Raw genomic sequence first — 19214 nt, 5'->3', positions numbered from 1 at the left:
TGTACACTGATCACATACCAAATGACAATAGAATCAATGTCCTCTGTTCAGTGACTTGATTTATCCCTGTTAAAGTGGACTAAAGGCAGCCAATGGCGTCGAAGGCATCGCTCTGCCTCTCCCCCCTCATGATAGATTGGGAGGCTGGCTCTATGCGAGGAGTGTGACAGCAGAAGGGAGGCAGAGCCCGGCTGCGCTGAGATTTCCACCATTTCATCTCTGGAGGATGCTGGAAAGCTCCAGGACTGTGCACACACTCGCAACAGGTCTGCTTTATCACTGACTGCACACTCTTGTGACCAACTGGAGGATTAAACCATGGAAGCTGATGGGATTTCTATACCATAACTAAACCAGTTGGATACCTGCTTGAAGAATGGCTCCTCTTGCTGCAGCACAGCAGCTTTCTAACCCCTGAGAAGATCCAAGTGGGAGAGGAGAGCGTTTCTGGAAGTGGCAGGGGAGGGTGGTTTGCTGCCTAACCCCATGCCTGCCCCGAGAAAATTTCTGGTGGCTTCCACCTCGCTGCCCCTGGCACTGGGCTGGGGCTGGAACCTGAGCTTGTACGTGGGGATGCTCGTTGGACTCCTGATTCTCATGATGCTTCTTCTCTGGATGCTCCTCAAGCAGCTCAGTAACTCGGTGGCAAAATCCATGATGCAGCCAGTGCGCTCTTTCAGGAAGCCTGGCATTGAACAGAGGTTTCAGCACGTGTTGTGAGAAATTGGGAAAAAATGGCACAAAACCTACCAAAACACTGCCAGGACTGAGGCTTGATGGAGTGCTTGAATGTGCATTTGCAGAATCATGTAAGAAAATGTTTTTGGAAAATGGTTTGTTATGGACAGAAGTGCTTATATCCATTCACAAAATAATAAAAACTCATGGTTCTTATTTATAGAAACTATCGTCTGTTCTTTTAACAGCTTTTTAAGTTGCTCTGGTGTCATCTTGCAGGTATTAAACAGGGAGTCTTCTCTATGTTCCCTTGAGTAATTAAAAAACGTCATTCTTATATGCAACAGCTATTTCTTCTCATCTCCTGTGTGAATCTGCTCAGCCGAGCTAAACCATGTGAATTGCCGAAGCCAAGATTAAATCTGCATCTCGATTCATGCTGATTAAAGCGACACATTCAGGAGGGCAATTTGCACTCGTCTCATCTCATCGGAGACTCGGCAGGAGGGATATTGAGGATATGCCGCTGATGAAAAAAATATGAAAGAACCTGTGAAGCCACTTGCTTTAAACTCCCGCGTCCACGTCAGGGGACAATATAAATGAGGCCCTTGAGGCGAAAAGGCTAAAATCAACCCCTCGTTCCCACAGGATTCAAAATGGTATTATTTTGTGGAACCTGGAGACATTTTTCGTTTCGTGTGACTTGGTAAATCTAACTCATGATGTCATTTAGTTTAATTCTTCTTCAGTCATAAGTCACAGGAGGCCGGGCTGTGTGAAAGGGATCAATAGCCTCTAAGCCCCGAGGGGAGAGTGTTAATTAGACCTCGACAGTCTATTTCCTTATGAGTCCTTCTGGCCTACTTGATGCCTCCATGTTTACAGTGTACTCACACCCTTTTATTAAAGGCCATCATCACTGAAATGTCTTTGCGGGGAGGAAACCTTTAGCTCTTATTAAAACAACAGTCTCCACCATTTTGCATTTTATACTTTTTGTTGTTTTCAGATAGGAGCTAGATGAAAAGATTGATACTAGACTCTCAATTTCAATAAGAACCTGGCAGCATAAAAATGGAAAACATGGGGAAACAGGTAGCAGGGATTTGTCTGAAGGAAACAAACTAGCAGGACCTTTAATGTTTGTTTACTGAAACATAACTTATCAATGCTAAAAACAGAAATATTAAAACAAGGTCTTTTGGACATTTTGTGACCTGTGGACTGAGCCAAGTTAACTGTTTATCCCACTTTCCAATCTTTGCAAAGCTAAGCTAACAAACCACTGACTTCATATGTAGCCTACCGCAACGATTGTGTTGTGATAACAAAATTATGGCTTCGGCTAAATATGAAATGTGCCAGATGCCGGATTAAAATTATCGTATTTTGAGGAAAAATTGACCAGAGTAGGGATAAGACGTTCAATACCGACGTTTCAAAGCTGTGTCGAGATTCTGAAGCGATTTACTGTACAGAAACAATCCTTTTCAAGGCACAAGGCTCAAGTGAGAAGAGATACGTAAATACACACGTGATCATATTTTACTATCCAGATTACAACTGATAATACTAAGTGTCACAAAATGTGTTATTGATCGTACATCGTACAGAGGGTAAAATGATCGTACGAATACGATAAGTACATCTGGCAACACTGTACGAAAGTGTTAAGATGAGGTCTTAATGTGAGCATCATACAGCCGATATGTTTTAAAATAAAACTATCTGCTGGCCAATATCAGCTCTTTAGAATCTTGAAGTTAGTTTCCTGAATGCGACGTCCTTTCAGAATGCAGAGGGACCATCAAAGTTCCTTGTTGTCAGTAAGAAGCTCCATGTGGTCGGCTACATGCATCAGAGTCATGGACGGTTATCCACTTGTTATTCATGCTAAATATTGTGTCTCAACCATCGGTGGAGAGGAAGCACACGGAGCCGATCGGCGCTGGCTGGGGATCCACCTGTGATAAATGATGGAGTTTATTTTCTGTCAGTCAGCACCTGACAAATCGAGCTGTCCGCGGGTTTGAATACCAGGATGTCCCTCGGCGCTCTGCTCATGAATGAAAATCTCACCCTGATTCAGTTTGACACTGACAACTGCTGGTTGGTAGCAGGAAGTGAATCCAACAGTCAGCAGTTTGCAGGTGGGCAGACTTTGCCTTTATAACCTGAAATCTCTTGATACTGTTGCTTTTGTCACCTGAACAAACTTCAACCTGTAACTTAATATTTATTCTTCATTATTCACTTTCACTGAATATCTTAAGGGGTCTCAAATCGTACATTGCAATCATCATTTTTAGCTATTTTTTGCAAAGTATTAAATTACCTGGGGCCCAGAGCTGAGAGAAGGCCCCCCCCGAGAGGAGGAAGTCAGAGAACCTGGACAAAATCCCACACAAATACCGGGAGAACATGTAAACTGCATACAGAAAGACCCCAGCCAGGATTTGAACCAGGAACCTTCTTGCCCGGAGGCTCTTACCACCACCACACATCTGTCATATCAAGTACTTTATGTAGAAGGAACCAAACATATTAGGATTAAAAGAAGCAGTTACATACAGGAATAAGAAAATCCAGTTTGAGTGGTTATAGGTTCATGATATTGAAAATCCAAACCATTACATGGTTCATTAAACATGCTCAGGCTCGATGCTGATGGACTAACACGCTTCTCACTCATGTGGGTAAACTTCTCAGTTTAATTTAACGAGTTTATCAGCTGCTCGTATTTGTTTATTAAAGGAAATTGGCTCCACCAGCCGTCCACTGCAGATGAAACAGCGAGCTTCCGTAAGCGGATCCCCTCCGTGTTCACACTCCCCTCCACTCAAGTGCTCACTTTAATTAAGGTTTGCAGTGATGAGAGACGGCACTGATGATATGTGAGCTGAGCATCAGGGCTCCGCTCGGCTGAACAGCTCCTGTTCGGCTCCTGTTTGTCATAACACACGTTTCTACGACACCTCGGACAACACAACGAGCAAAAAGGGAACGGACACCTGATTAAGAATTACACTTTATATGAAGTCAACACGATGATTAACTATGTTCACAATGTTGAACTATGTTGACATTGATGATGATGAAGCTCAAAATTAGCATATATAACATTTTCTGAAGCTACTTGTAGGTAAATATTTTATTTATTTAACACTTTATAAGTTAAATTTTATATTTGAGCTTTTAAAATATATTATATTTATATTATTATACTGCAGCCTACATTTGAACCCCTTAATACGTTATTCTAAACTAACCAACAGTTTATAACAACAACAAATACATAGTTAGGCGCAAATTAATTAGTAATCAAATACGTAAATAGTATTTTCAGCATTGTCTTGTGTTAATACTGTGCTGTATTGGTGTTTTATTTAAAATATCTAAATACTTATTCCACAACTCAGAAAATGAGTTTAAATGTAATATACATAAATATATTATAACAAGCATTAGGAAATTAAACTTTTGTTTTGTTATTGACCACAGATAAGAAAATGTGATCTCAGGGTGTGTGTGTGTCTCCATGAGTTTTATTTTCCATCTGTACAGTTATTATTAAAGAGGTGATATATATGATAAATGTTTATTTTGGGGATAATTAACACATTTTAACTGTAAAAACATCTATAAAAACAACACCTTGGTGACACCTCAACATTTAACCCCCCTCACGTTTTTTTGAAGGTGACCTACATGCAACTGGATACAGGGAGTCACGATCTCCGGTTTGACTGACAGGGAGTGAAAGAAAACACCGCTGCTGAGGAAGTGTGTGCTGTGTGTCAGCTTCCCCCCCGGCCACACTGCTGCCAGAAGGAGTTTGAGCTGGAGGACTCACCTGTGGAGAGAAGGAACACACACACACACACACCTGGTGGTAAGAGCAAAAACATGAGCTGTTCTGTTTTTTAAATCATTAACTCAGGTGGAATTTTATAAGAGAATCTGTTTCAATCTATTTCAGTTGACGACGCTTGTCTTCCATCAGCAAACAGGATGGTGAGTCCTTTTGTTTTTCTCGCCACTGTTTTATCATATTTTTTAAAATGTTGTGTTTGAAATGATGACAAATGTGTTTTCAGCCAGAGCCGCAGCTCTAACCTACACAGTGTGTTTGTGTAATGGAGTGTGTGAAAGGTCACTGCCTCTTCAAGCCCCAGTGCTCTGCCTGATCAGTCTTAAACAATGCACATTAGAAAAAAGCTGTCAGCAGAAGCACACAACCCTAAACCTTTATTTCCCATTAGTGTAATTGAATTGTCATCACACCGAAATTCTCCTCTTTCGGTTAATCCTCCTTTGCATCCGCACTGAAAACGTGATACTCTTGACTCCTGGATGATCGTTTATTCAGAGAAAGGACTTTGTGGGAAGTTGCACTCATCATTAAAACATATGAGTCGTGCAGTACGCTCACCGAGGCAGGAGAAGGAGAAGGCTCCATTTGATATCCTTGATTTGATTTTATCCTCTGCGGCTTATTGAGAGACCTCCGACTGTCTGATGAGGATAAGTTAATTCAAGGAGCAAAGCGATGGCAGGAGCTCAGCTTCAGTTGAGGACGTGGGTCTAATTTGTGCCGTATTGAATTACCCTGTGCACAGAGACTACGGGTGCAAGTGTCTATTGTGTCCCAACCGGGTTACAATTTCATTTAAGCATGATTAGAAGACTAAGCTCCCTGATGGCCCCTTGACTGCCTGTTGTTTCCTTCAGGTTGGTGCAGGTCAAAGTGGGTCCCGACTGACTCATGAACCAAGAATAAGACAAAACCAACAAACAACAGCGTTTTAAAAGCCATAATAACAATAGAAAACACACATGTCTATAAAGTATACTGAATTAAAAGCCGGAGCACTGACGCTGTTCTCATCAGTCGGCCCATCTCATATTTGTTGATTGGTGATAGTTTGAAGTTGACTGGGAAAGTAAATAGAAAGAACATAATCACGACCATCAGGAAAAATCTATTTTAGGAGTTCTGAGTATTTTAATGTTGCTGAAAATATTGCATCTCCAAAAATATAATGTTTTTATGATCCATTGATTACATTGTTCTGCAAATAGCAGCATGTTTACAGCCACACTAGCAGCTCTGTGGTGATATACTCATGTGACAGTGACCTTAATTAGCAGTTTCCTATATGGATAAATTCATGTCAGTATCAGAGTCATACGCTCACATCTGGGAAAAGTGCCCATATATTATTATATTATTGGCTCATTGCAGAAGTGCATGTTTAAAGAATCATAATTAATCATACAAACAAAATACATCAGTGTTATAATGCAATAGTTTATGTCGTCAGTGCACAGGGATCATCAGATTCACTGAGATTCATCCTCTGGGGACCACAAATGTCTGTATAAGATTTGAATCCATCCAGTTATTGCAAAGATATTTTGTTTTGGATGAAAGTGACGGACCAACTGTATAGAACCAGAATATTAAACATCGTGTCTTCATTTTGTGTTGGATGCAAAATGTCGTTATAAAAGAACTGAAACTGAAAAGAACAATTCACATCCAAATAGTGAATGAAGGGGTTTAAAAATATCCTGTGATTGATTTCACTGCAGAAACAACTGTCGCGTTTGTCTCTGAAGAGAAACCGTGATGTCAAATTGAAGTTTTTATGATGCATGCGTTCAGGATCGAGGCTGTGACACCTCAAGGTAAACATCCTCGCGCTGCAGGAAGAGGATGTTCTCTTGAATACATCTTAACACACACACACACACACACACACACACACACACACACACACACACACACACACACACACACACACACACACACACACACACACACACACACACACACACACACACAGAATCAATCTGAAAACAAATGACCAACAAAAGGAGTAATAGACAGAATCTTTGAGAGAGGCGGGGGAGACAATATTCTTTCACTTCTCCCACCTGCGTGGAGTCTGAAACAAGGTTGCAGCTTTGAGGCAGATGTTTTATTGCTTTTGCTTCAGATGAAATTTTCCCTGGAGAACAATCAGCGCAACAACAACTGAGGCACAGCACTTTTTAGTTTTTTTTAATTATCTGCATCACACGAAGCAGGAGCCAGACTCCGTGTAACACTTCCTCACCTCAGAGTTCAGAGGGGCGACATTTAAAACCCAGGTGGATTTCAATGGCCCTCAGCAAATATTCTACAGAGAAGCTGCAGATGATTTTCAGTGTCTTTAATCTTTTATGCCCCAGACAGCAAAACTATTTTAGCTTTTTTAAACTGAAGTTTGATTCTTATTAGTGCTCAGAATAGCTTGAAATGGAACAACAAATTGAAATTAAATTTTAATTATTAAACTGGGCCTGATTTACTGCTTTTGAACCAAGAAGTAATATGCAAATAATGAACAGTGAAAGAAATGAACTGTATATAAAACACAACCTAACGTGGTGTTATTACTGATATGCTGATTGTTTATGTTCCCACAGGCGCACAGAGGCAGCGTAAGGCCGTTCGCCAACTTCAACGCCAAAAACGACGCTGACTTCCTCCGCAGAGCGATGAAGGGAATGGGTCAGTTTACTTTTCCCACTCTAATGTGCTTTATAACACAATATTTCACACGAGAGGGTTTCGTATATTTCCATAACCTAAACCCTGTGCACAGTGGAACGCTTTATTTCTCGAGGGCAGGTGGCTGCGAGATGCTAGAGGTCGTTTCACCTTCTGGAGGAATCGTTTTAATTCATCATCTTAAGTTGTGGCAGTTGTTTGTTATTCAGTCCCTCAACATAATCACCACTTTATCTACAGGTGACATTATGTGTCATTATGTATAAAAATATAATATTTTTACTGTGCAGTTTGTTTTGCTTCCATCTGAACCAACAGTAGAACTGAAAATCTCAGGCCTGTGCCTCTCATAATGAGTGACATCCTCTGGAATGTGGGGAATAATTGTCCTTTCTCGTGTGTTTGGTCCAATTAGAGGAGAACTGAGGTTGTAAAGTCAAACTTTATATAAAAACTCCCAAACTTATGAGACAGTTCTGAGTTATTTCCACTAAATGTTTGGCAAAAAACACAGTAATGAGCTTACTGGGCCACAAGCAAGCATACAAATAAAGAAACCTTGTGTAATGTGATGCCAGCAGCAGAGAATGTGTCAGTGAACAAGCTGAAATGGGTTTAATTGTTAAATAAACTTGTGACATTTCTGACAGTATCTGAAGTGATGCAAAACATAGGAAAACCTATTTAAACGGGAGTCACATGTGTGTTTCTGGTCTATGTCTCCAATCCAGGCTCATTATTCCAACTCAAATTTCATCCACGTTCTCAATCGGCTATGATTTTACATAATTATTAATTCCAAACAGCTTTTAATTACACTGCGGTTGTCATTCACCATGTTCAGTCAGCCAGCATCACAAGAATTCATCCATTTCACCGCAGGGTCCTGATGCAGAAGGCTTCAGCAACAACCACAGAAAAACAAATCCACATTTCTCATTTTCTCTCCAGTACCTGCAGCAACTCAGCCTTGTCTTCTCGTTTGTGTTCACATGTTTCAAGTGGATCCTAAACGGAAGCTCATGTGCCCACTAACAGTTTCTGATGGTTGTGCTGCTCCTGTTCACACTGACCATTCAGTTTTAATTTAGGTTTAAAGCTCCCATTGGCATCTTACATTCAAGCATACATGCGCAATTTAACATGCATGTGGGGGAGCACGCTTAAAACACAAGCTAAATGTTAACTTCTGTTAATTAATGTGAATACCTTTACAAAATAATCAACTTGTGACGTGCAGTTTTGGATTTGGGCAGAAAGCTGTTTAGCTTGATTTGTTTTTTTTATTGTTGCTTAATTTTGGAAACTGCAATCAAATAATAATTTTTGCAGCCATTAATGTGAACCAATGGGTCCGATGACAACCACTGAATAAACATTTTCTACATACGTGTTACGACTGATGCTTCCCCTGCTACAAGTTACTGCTGCAACCACCAGCACCGTTTCCCCCACTTTAATCTCCATCTCCTACTTTCTGACAATTTAGTATTTTTTTTCAATAATATTAAACAGGAAATATCAACTTGGTTATTTTATGTGTAATTAAAAAAAACAATGCGAGGAGAATAATTAAGTCCCAAGAAAGCCCAGGTAAACAAAGCATTTTTGCCATAATTAGCCTTCCTTGGAAAAAGCATTTAGAAATTGACCACTTGCTGCTCTTGTTTGTCTATTTGAGCCGGAGGGGTTTCTGAGGTGCCGGTGCCTTTTGGAAATGATTGATTATGGGATCATCGGCCCTGTGAATCCTGATCCCCGGCTTTAAGGGGTCAGCTCCTCACATGGGAGAATATCGCTAGCTGCATTATCGATCAGATTGTTGGTGGGAGAAAGCTCCTGCTCTGTTTGGTGCCACAAGAAAAGTTCTTCATTGGCCCTTTTCTTTGAGGCAAATGAAAGAATTCCGAGTAAAAAGCCAGTTTTTGTCATGATTCCAAAGCTGAAGTTATTTGCTTTCTGGTCCAGGTACGGACGAAGATGCCATCCTCATGCTCCTGGCGGCACGCAGCAACGATCAACGCCAGCAAATTAAGGCAGCGTTCAAAAAGGCCTGCGGAAAGGTAAGGCGAGCCGCCGGGACTGGAACACAGAGCTGATGACGAGCAGCCGTCACACTGATGGATGGTTTCTGGTCATATCTGCACCTGCGTCCTCCTCACTTGCCAACATGAGCCTGACAGACACCTGGTACCAGAGCACTTATGACACAGAGATCAGTAAAGTTCATCAGTTTCTCTTCCAGTTCCTCATCATTTTCTGTTTCTTAAAGGCTGATGATGATTCTTCTCTTCCTCTAAATGATCCAGTAGTATGGCTTTCATTACCTCCCACTTTCCAACCCTGCGGACACTCAGTCCAGAGACTATTAGTTCCTACTGAGAGATTAAATCCACATATATATATATATATATATATATATTTCAGGGGCTTTGACACCTTGTTTGGTCGAGACCTTCTGAGTTTTTATTCTAGTCTGAACCAAAATAACAGGTGTGAAAGGTGAGACAGAATTAAACAATTGAGGAAGAAACAGGATTGTTTGCAGTCTTCACCTCCAATGATGTAGTGTTTGAACAACAGGGACGTTTATTTGCATTCGAACTATTGTGGAGAACTGCGCCTGATGTTTGTACCATGATGGAAATGATAAGGTTCATTCATCTTCTCCATTCAAACGGAAAAACTACCACCTGCTGAAATGACCACACGCCGACGCCCCTCTACAAACCAATCAATGTCAAGTTGACATTGGACGACAGGACGTGTGTATGTCACACAGAATTCTCCCTGAGTTACAATGTGAAACCAGAACTAACAAGATGAAATGTAAACAAGACATGAATCTTTGTTCAGACTCTCAGGTGTGGAAAAGACAGCTGGGCCTTGTATTGTTTGGCAAACATTTTTCAAAAAAGGAGTAAATTATGTATAAAACCCCAAAGAAAAGAAATCACAGTGTAGCTTTGACTTCTGTTTCTAAGAGAAACTTTTCCTCTTAACCTTGTGGGTTTGATTTAAATCAATGTTTCAGGACCAGAGATATAAAATTATACAATATTTTCAAGAAAAGAACAAAATATCTTATTTGAGTTTTGTTTTGTTTCTTCTTCTCTTTCTCATTAATCAACTCACAGCCGCTCTGATTCATCATGTGACCCTTCGGAGGGGCCGAATGGGAATCACTGGACTAAACTCACTTTATAAAGTAGCTAAAACTAGCTCAAACCTCGAGTAGCTATAAAGAAGACTTAATCACTGACACATCAATATTTAAATATCTAATAATGTCCTATATAATAATACATCACCCACAGGCTCCATTTGCTTCAGAACGAACAGAAGAATTTTATGATAAAAACTTTGGATCGAAAGCAGCAACCTAATTTGCTATTTGTGACGTTTATTGAAAAGCATTCTGGCAAATGTAATCTGCAGCTGAAGTACAGACAGACGCTGCAGCTTGTGAGATAAAAAGCACATCAGAAAGTCTAATACTATTCAGTGGAATATCTCTGAATATCACAACGTTTTATCAGAAAAAACCAGAGCCGCAGAATGAGCCCATTCGCTTTTATCACTTCTGCAGTGCGGTTTTTATTATGTGTCATAAAATGTAATGAGTGCAAGAGAAACGACTCATTTGCAGTAACAGCTGAAACCAGAGCTGGAGCCAGAAAGTTAGACATCCATCGGTGTGACCGTGTGTCTCAGAAATGCATCCCCTTGTTTCTCATTTTCTACAACTTCATCTATTCAGACGAGCGTGTTATGGGGATTTGATTTGACTGTCTTTTTATCAGATGTTAAAAAATGAAAGGGAGGAGATGATTCTGTGTTTTATGTGGGAATAAGATGGTTTTCGGCTAAAGAGACGATTGTTGGACTTGAGGAGCTGTGGATGTTTAGTACACAAACACAAACACACACTCTCACACACACACACTCTCTCCCTGAAATAACAAAGAAATGCGCCATCACTCAGTCTTTTCATCGATGCATTTCCTGTGGCACTCACAGCTTCGCCAAACTACGTGATCCATTACACGCAAAAATCAATTCAGACGATGCTGCCTGTGCTGTTTGATTACTTGTTAGTTTATGGAAATATTTCATTGCCTCTGCAGGTTATCAGCTCGCAGGATTATCCTCAACACGTCAGCAGCACTGTGGAATGACGTATGACAGGAAGCTGAAAGTTCTTCTGTCTTTAAAATGTCTTTAAAATAAATAACTAGGCTACACAAATACATAAAGTACAACTTTGCCTTCAGCCGTCGACCATTTTTCCTGTCGATATGCTCATGTGATGGTGTTAATTACATTTCTCATGAAATTAAAGGCCTCAGGTCCGAACTGACTCAACAACACAACAGTCTTCGTGGTTTCTTAAGTGTCGCACAATGTAAATGATGCAAAGTTTAGCTCAGTACAAACACAATCAGTATTTGTTTTTGTTCCTCTTTGTCATTTGTCCCCGTTTGACTGCAGGACCTGGTCAGTGACCTGAAATCGGAGCTCGGGGGTCTGTTCGAGAGTCTCATCGTGGCCCTGATGACCCCGCCCATCTCATATGATGCCTCTGAACTGCACAAGGCCATCAAGGTAACAGATGGAAGGGTCCTCAGACGGCAGGTGTCGTTTTGCAAATGAGTCGCAACCCTCAGACGATACGGTTTAGTCTCTCTTCTTGCACAGATGTTGGAGTTGAGCGATGGACCCCATCTGGTAGTCGACCATTTCAACTTGTCATGGCTGGAAAAACACACGTGAAGGCGTCCATCTGTTTAAGCCTTGACGATAAACCTGCATCTACAATACTAACATCCACATTATAAATGGGACAGAGCCATTAGTGATGCTATTCGTTAAACAAATATATAATGTCTGCCATTTCATTTTGATAAGACATTTAAAACATTTCGTTAAAACGATTTGAAAATGAGATCTAAGAAGAAACCGTTGCCTTTGCTCTACTTTATCTCTTTGGGCTTTCTTCTTTTTTTCGTTTGTTCCATGACCTTTTCGCTAACACGGAGGAGGCGGGGTTTATGACCTACACTGCAGCCAGCCACCAGGGGGCGATCAAGATGATTTATCTTTGTTTTTTGGGGTGCTGTCCTGTCGCCCATCTTTATAAACGGACTATGGTTCTCTCATAAACATGGTGTCATCAGTCATTCAGCCATCACTCATCAGGATTGATAATAGATGGATAAACCTGTGATGAACCCACCTTACACTGCCTGTCCAGCACTAAATGACAGACAAAGTGCAGAGCTTTAAGTAAAGTGGTAATTCAATTTTCTCAATCATTGCTCCACATTAAATCCAATGTTACAAATACCTGCTGGATGTCTGAATAAGAAGTCTTTTGCAAACACAACAACTTTATAAGCTGCTAATTCCGTCTGTCTGGAGCTCGTCTGTTCCCACTTGACCAAAAGTAATCATACGGCACACTTTATGATTTTCAGACTTTTTATCATTTTGGAAAAGAGAAACTGATATCTTATATCTTAGTGTATAACAGCCACAGCTTATTGTTGGATTTTGGCAGATCGCAAATGACAAAGAAAATTGAGTTGAAACAGAGAACAAAGGCAAGGACACAAGACAATGAAGTCAATGCACAAAAGATTAATTTCATTATAATTAAACATGTCCCAGTGACAGGATCTGCTCCTGAAAGAGACTTAGAATGACATAAGACTTTATGAAACTCTCCGTTTAGACTGTTATTAAAGATAGATGCAAAAACTGAAGCCAAATGAGGTTGATCGCCCCCTGGTGGTTGGTGGCAGTATAGGTTTTAAACTTGTGTTTTTGGTTGTTTGCATTATGTCACATTAGTTTAAAACAATTTAAAGAAACTTAACTCTCACCTATTGAACAAAATAAATCTACAGTGGAAGCGTTGTGGTGTTAGATTTTGAAACTTCATGCTCATGTGATCCAGATGCTCAGCAGGGCTCATGTGCTCCATGATGAAAACCGTCTGTCATGTAGTGTCATTATCTTCAAGTGGCCACTCTTACCTGTCTCTGTATCTGCTTCACTTCTCTATGAGGTCAGGGGTTAAGGATATTTCTCATTAGAGCCTCTCTGGAGACATGACACCTCCTTAATGTCTTTGGACAGTTGGGACGAATGGGAACATGTTAAATTATTGTTCAGTTCTCGGTAAAAGCTTGGAAGTAGCGTTGGGTATAATATTTATCTTCCTATCCATCTTGTGTACGGCTCTTAGGTGTCACACACAGTCTCATAAATTTGGAGGAAAACTGCATCGTCTTAAACGTTAAACCAGAACCTTTTTTGTTCTCATTAATCTTTAAACACATTCACCTTTGTGATACCGGTGCAAATACAAACATTATATCAATGTGAAGCCAAAGCATTTAGGACTCACACTATTTTTACCTCCATGTTGTTTCATATATCGACTTCATTGTGTTTGGCTCCCAGGGCGCAGGGACTAACGACGACGTGCTGATCGAGATCCTGGCCTCCAGGACCGGCGCCCAGATGAAAGAAATCATCAAAGTGTATAAGAAAGGTGATTTCCACCCAGGGAAAGACAGAAGCCTTTGTTTACTGAGACTGTTGTGTTGAAGTGTTTTGTGTTGCCCTCCAGAAAGAGACATCGCAGTGTTTTCAAACCTCACACACGTCTTTTGTCTGAGCCTTTGTGAACATCTTACTTTTACAAACAGTTTTCTGATTCGAGACTCCTTTGTTCAATTTCAAACCTGGACAGTAGAGAGAAATGATCACGCTCCCTCACAATTGCTGAGGGAAAGTGTCAGATACAATTTTAACATGATGTATACGCTGTCACGTCATGTGATTTAACATTGAAACTATTTTATTGTCATGCAACATTTTCTAAAATCATATTTTCTCCAATATTTCCAAAACAAACAAAACACACAAAATCTTAAGTCCAAAATCTATTGGCTCCAGGGCCTTTGGCAGGTGCCCACTTTTCCCATCTGCTAACACATCATGGTGTAAGAGTAAAGGACCTTTGTGGTAAATTTAGCAAATGGTCACAGTCAAGGTAAAAAGAAAACTACATTGAATAATAATTCAGAATTTAAACAGTGGCAGGTGTAATACATAGATTTCTAATAGCTACAGTATTTCCCCACAACCCGCCTATTTCCAGAATACACAGAATACACTAAGGTGCTGCACCCTCTGGTTTCTGACTGTTTTATCTTCTGGAGTTCAGTCTGAGAAATGAAAACGCTGCACTTCTCTTAACTCCCTTTCACACTTACAGTTAGTTAGTGTCACTACTGCAATGTCTCTAAAATACCGTCTTTTAAACCACACTGGAAAATGATCCGTGACAACAGAGGCCCAAAGGCAGAGGGGTCAGTTTGTTTGATCTGCAGAGAGACGGCCTCTCAGCCGACTAATCAAATCTCCACTGTCATAAATCCTCCTGCAAAACAGACGACCCCCCCCCCACCGGTGTCGAGTGCAGCCATTAGTGCGTGTTGTGACCAGGTAACGTAAGTAATCTTCTGCCTCTCTTCAATTATTACCCCCCCCCCCCCCCCCCCCAGAGTTTGGTGGCAAACTGGAGAAGGACGTCTGCGGAGACACCTCGGGGCACTATCAGAGACTGCTGGTGATCCTGCTCCAGGTACAGAGGGGGGAGGACCAATGTTTCCTCTCCTGATAATGAGAACCTCTGGTGATGCCATTACAAAGTCATGAGGTGTAGGTGTGAGCCAGGGGACCGGGAGGAGGGACGGGGCTGACATGACAACACGCTTCAATTTGCTTCTATAATGTGTTTGTGGTTTACAGACAGAAACCTAATCTTCGTGGTTCAGGGACACTCTGTGGTTAATTTAATCTGCAGGGGGTTAAGAGAGAAGCTCGAGCTCACAGTGTTTCCTGCTTTGTCTTTCTGTTTGTCCACCTGTCTGTCCGTGGTCCCCCCCGTCTGTCTGCTCGATGGTGTGTCCGGCTGTTCAGGGGAGCAGGCAGGAGGACGTAGATGAGAGCAAAATCGAGACAGATGCCAAGGTGAGAAGCCAGAACATGAGAAATGGACAAATATTTGCTTCACACAGCTTGTGTCTATGTCAGACATTTTATTTTACGAGGGATTTCATCAGCAATCCCATGTCTCAAAGATGATTTAACAGCCAATGAGAAACCATTTCAAAAAGCCAGAAGTGATGTGACAAGGTTATGGAAAGATTGTGGTAATGTCTAATAAAATGTGATCTTTTACGCTAGTGGATTGCTCCCAGTCATAGTCTGGCACCTAACCTTTGCAAAATCATAAAATTGCTTATTAAAACTTGAATGACACTGATTAGAATGCATAACTCTGCCAAAGCCCAACAGTCCCATTCAAATCAATCAAGTTGCACCAAATTGAACAAATATCTGTCCCGGAATCAAACCTGAATATTTTCATCAATATCAGTAAAATTATCAAAACGCCAATTGGTACAAAGAAAATTAACCAAATGCCCCTTTGTCTATGTCCTTGTCCCATTCTTCCACCAAGTTTCATGGAAATCAGTTAAAAAATATTCAAGTAATCGCTGCTGAAAAGCGAACAAATTAGAGAGGAGAGTTGCAGAAACAGACATAGAGATTAGTTTTTTAATTTTCGTCTCAATACAATCCATTTTTCCTGGGAAATTGGTGAAAATGACAAAGAAAAGAGAAGTTCCTGGATCCGCATTCTGATCCAGATCCACACAAACAATTTTATGGGTTGTTCCCTGACCCATATCGCATCCATCAGCCAAGTTTCATGTTAATCCGTCCAGTAGTTTTTGCGTAATCCTGCTTTTATCAAACCAACCAACCAACAATCGAAAACAAATCCTCCTCTGCAGTGGTTTAACAGTGAAAATCCAAGATAAATCCTTTTCCTCAGGTAGAAAACAGATCTACTATAAAACACATTCATCTTAATTTCACCAGCTTCTTTCAAATGTCATCGTGTTGAGGATTTGATCAAGATTCTCCGAAGTGCAGCGAAGCTAAAGGCCACCAAAGCTTTGACCGAATCTTCTCAGGGGATCAGTCGATGGAATAAATTCATTAACCTTCGGGGTTGGAACATTTCTCATTACTGGTATTGTGCTGTGAATTGGGATCTGTCTAGATCCACAGCCCACGCTCGTGATACCAGTCGACTCATGACAACACTGAAGTGCTGGTAAACTGAATCCAGAAATGATCTGAACCCGACAGAGACAATCTGAGGAAAAAGAAAAAACATGTTTTCTTGTTGTTTTGACAGAGAACAAGGTCGAACATCAGCTCTGTCATGTCAACACAAGGTTGCTGTGTGTGTGTGTGTGTGAGTCATTGTGTAAGTGTGTGTCTGCCGTTCCAGGACTTGTACGCTGCTGGTGAAGGCAAGTTTGGCACCGATGAGGACAAATTCATCACAATTCTTGGCAACAGGAGCCCAGAGCATCTCAGGAAAGGTCAGTTTGTTTTAGATCCATTCGAATTGTTGTGGATGTTGGAACTCACCTGCTGGAGAGAGAGAGAGAGAGAGAGAGAGAGAGAGAGAGAGAGAGAGAGAGAGAGAGAGAGAGAGAGAGAGATAGACTGATAGATAGATAGATTGATAGATAGATAGATAGATAGATAGATAGATAGATAGATAGATAGATAGATAGATAGATAGATAGATAGATAGATAGATAGATAGATAGATAGATAGATGGATTGATTGTCTGTTTTGTCCTCTCCAGTATTCGACGTCTACAAGAAGCTGTGCGGCTCTGACATTGAGGAGAGCATTAAAGGAGAGACCACTGGGAATCTAGAGAACTTGCTGCTGGCTGTCGGTGAGACCCACAGTTTGTGAGCTTGATCATAAACAGGAGACAAAGACAAGTGACAACATTTCTCTTTTTGATGATGAAATGAAACACAGCAGTTTGACAGGGAAGTCAATTAACTTGACAAACAATCAGATATTCTTTTTTAATTTCCTCTACAGTGAAATGTGTCAGGAGCGTCCCGGAGTATTTTGCTGAAGTCCTGTATAAATCTATGAGGGTGAGTGTCCCCTGCATGTCCCTTCTTTGTATTTCATATCTTAACATGTGTCTTTGTTGTTAGGAGATTTTAATTGTAGAAGGAGAGAGCACGTAACTACAGAGAAAAAACTAAACATGCTCCTGCAAAGAGAGATCCTTCATGGTTTTAGTCGATTTTAGTCACATAATTTCTTTTAAAAACAAATTTCTGATATGGATATATAGTGAAGGAATCTTCTTTTCAGCGCGCCGGAACTGACGACAACGCCCTGATGCGGATCATGGTGTCGAGGAGCGAGGTGGACATGTTGGACATCAGAGCCAGTTTCAAGAAGCTGCACGGAGCGTCTCTGTACTCCACCATCCAGGTTCTGCTCACACACACACACACACACATACTCAATATAGTCTTCAGAAGAAGAAGGAAAAACTGATTTGCAGTAAGATGTAATTGACTCCACATGTTTCCTCCTGCTGCGAAACACACTCATCCGTGCCTCTGCAGGCCGTCAGATCAATGCACGGTGTTTATGCAGCGTCTGCACCATTCACGTCGGAGCAGTGATGGAGCGCAGCTCAGTGATTTACTTTAAATGCCTTGTTCAGCGTGATGAGACCATAGACTGTATATGGATGAGACTTCCACCGCTTCTCACACAGGCTGAAGAGAATTAATCTTTTCTCCTGGGACCAGATGTTCCTGCGGAGACGACTTATTGCCTCCAATGGAAAATCCCAAATGACAGATATTGAATTGCTTTATAAGACATTATGAAATAACCTATGAATACATAAACATGAACCAACATGTATTCCTTTAGATTGTAAGTAGTTTGCAGTAGTTTTGAGTGTTTACCTCCACCAACAGTCTTATGGAACTACATGTAAATCTGTCACATCAGCACCAAATCTTAATGCATCTAAATATGCAGGATTTATTTTTCATATAGATCCATAAATGATTCCTTGTGAAGTGAATGAAAATGTCAAAGAAAGAGAAAATAATTTTTCCGGATCTACGCCAACATTTTGTGGGCTCTTTTTTGTCCCGTGTAATTTTATATAATCTTGTTTACGACCATTCAAACAAACAATTGGACAGGGGAATAAACAAATCCTTGGTGGAGGTAAAATTTTATTAAGTTACTTATTAAACTTACTTTTATCGCTTTGTATTCCCTGATTTTACCTAATTCTAGTTTTTGTTATTATTATGGGTGGTGCTTTAATTTTTTTTTTATGACTGTGTTTTTATTTGAAAAGAAATAGTTAAAAAAAAAGAACTAATGAATCTTATGAAACTAATAAAGTTCTCTATTCTATGTGTTGTTGTTCTGCAGGAGGACACGAGTGGAGACTACCAGAGGGCTTTGCTCTACCTCTGTGGGGGGAATGATTAATGTGTTGTGATGGAGCTGAGCCGCTCTGAATGATGAGCTGCTGCCAGACACAGCAACACGTGAGACGAGGAGTTCTGATCCACGGCTTCTTTCTGACTTCAGCTCGCTATTGATTGAATTACTGTGAATTACTCGCCTGTATTTTTCGACTTATAACAGTGTCTACTGCAGGAACAGCAGTTGGAGAACATTGACTTAAAAGTTATTTCGTTTTTGTGTTTTTTCCGTGACATTATCTGAACTAATAGATGTGTAGGTTTGATTTTAGTATAGAGAATAGCGCGTGTTCTGTTTGAAATGAATTGATTCGTTTGAAATAAATGTTTCTGCGTCACTCACTTGTCCTGTTACACACAGTTGTTTACCTTATTCCTACACGGTGCTCTCAGCATGTGTTAAATGCAACTTACAAAAATACAATCCTGCTGCTGAATTATTAAAACCTACATACGCTGCTGCTGCTCTCATTAATTACAAATGACCTCCTGATCCTGACTAAATTGCAGTGCGGCTGTCAGGGATCAATAAGTAATG

General features: G+C 40.6%; 1 protein-coding gene across 1 annotated transcript; it reads left to right on the top strand.

The window, feature by feature from the left end:
• The first annotated feature begins 4568 nt into the window (after positions 1 to 4568).
• On the top strand, positions 4569 to 19199 carry anxa5a (annexin A5a). The gene is made up of 13 exons (XM_034597991.1): positions 4569 to 4573; positions 4661 to 4695; positions 7156 to 7240; positions 9209 to 9303; positions 11732 to 11845; positions 13709 to 13799; positions 14818 to 14897; positions 15236 to 15286; positions 16623 to 16716; positions 16990 to 17085; positions 17241 to 17299; positions 17526 to 17648; positions 18621 to 19199. The coding sequence occupies exons 2-13, from the start codon at positions 4693 to 4695 to the stop codon at positions 18678 to 18680; spliced, it is 951 nt and encodes a 316-aa protein (XP_034453882.1). The 5' UTR covers positions 4569 to 4573; positions 4661 to 4692; the 3' UTR covers positions 18681 to 19199.
• The last annotated feature ends 15 nt before the right edge of the window (positions 19200 to 19214 follow it).

Source organism: Hippoglossus hippoglossus, chromosome 10 (assembly GCF_009819705.1).
Source record: "Hippoglossus hippoglossus isolate fHipHip1 chromosome 10, fHipHip1.pri, whole genome shotgun sequence".
NCBI classification, from domain to species: Eukaryota; Metazoa; Chordata; class Actinopteri; order Pleuronectiformes; family Pleuronectidae; genus Hippoglossus; species Hippoglossus hippoglossus.
This window is presented reverse-complemented; position numbering and strand designations above follow the sequence as displayed.

Bases quoted from the DNA above. Each gene is read 5' to 3' on its own strand.
- anxa5a (XM_034597991.1), top strand. The intron at 11,846-13,708 runs GTAACAGATGGA...TTTGGCTCCCAG, and splicing joins AACTGCACAAGGCCATCAAG to GGCGCAGGGACTAACGACGA. The intron at 17,300-17,525 runs GTGAGTGTCCCC...TCTTCTTTTCAG, and splicing joins TCCTGTATAAATCTATGAGG to CGCGCCGGAACTGACGACAA.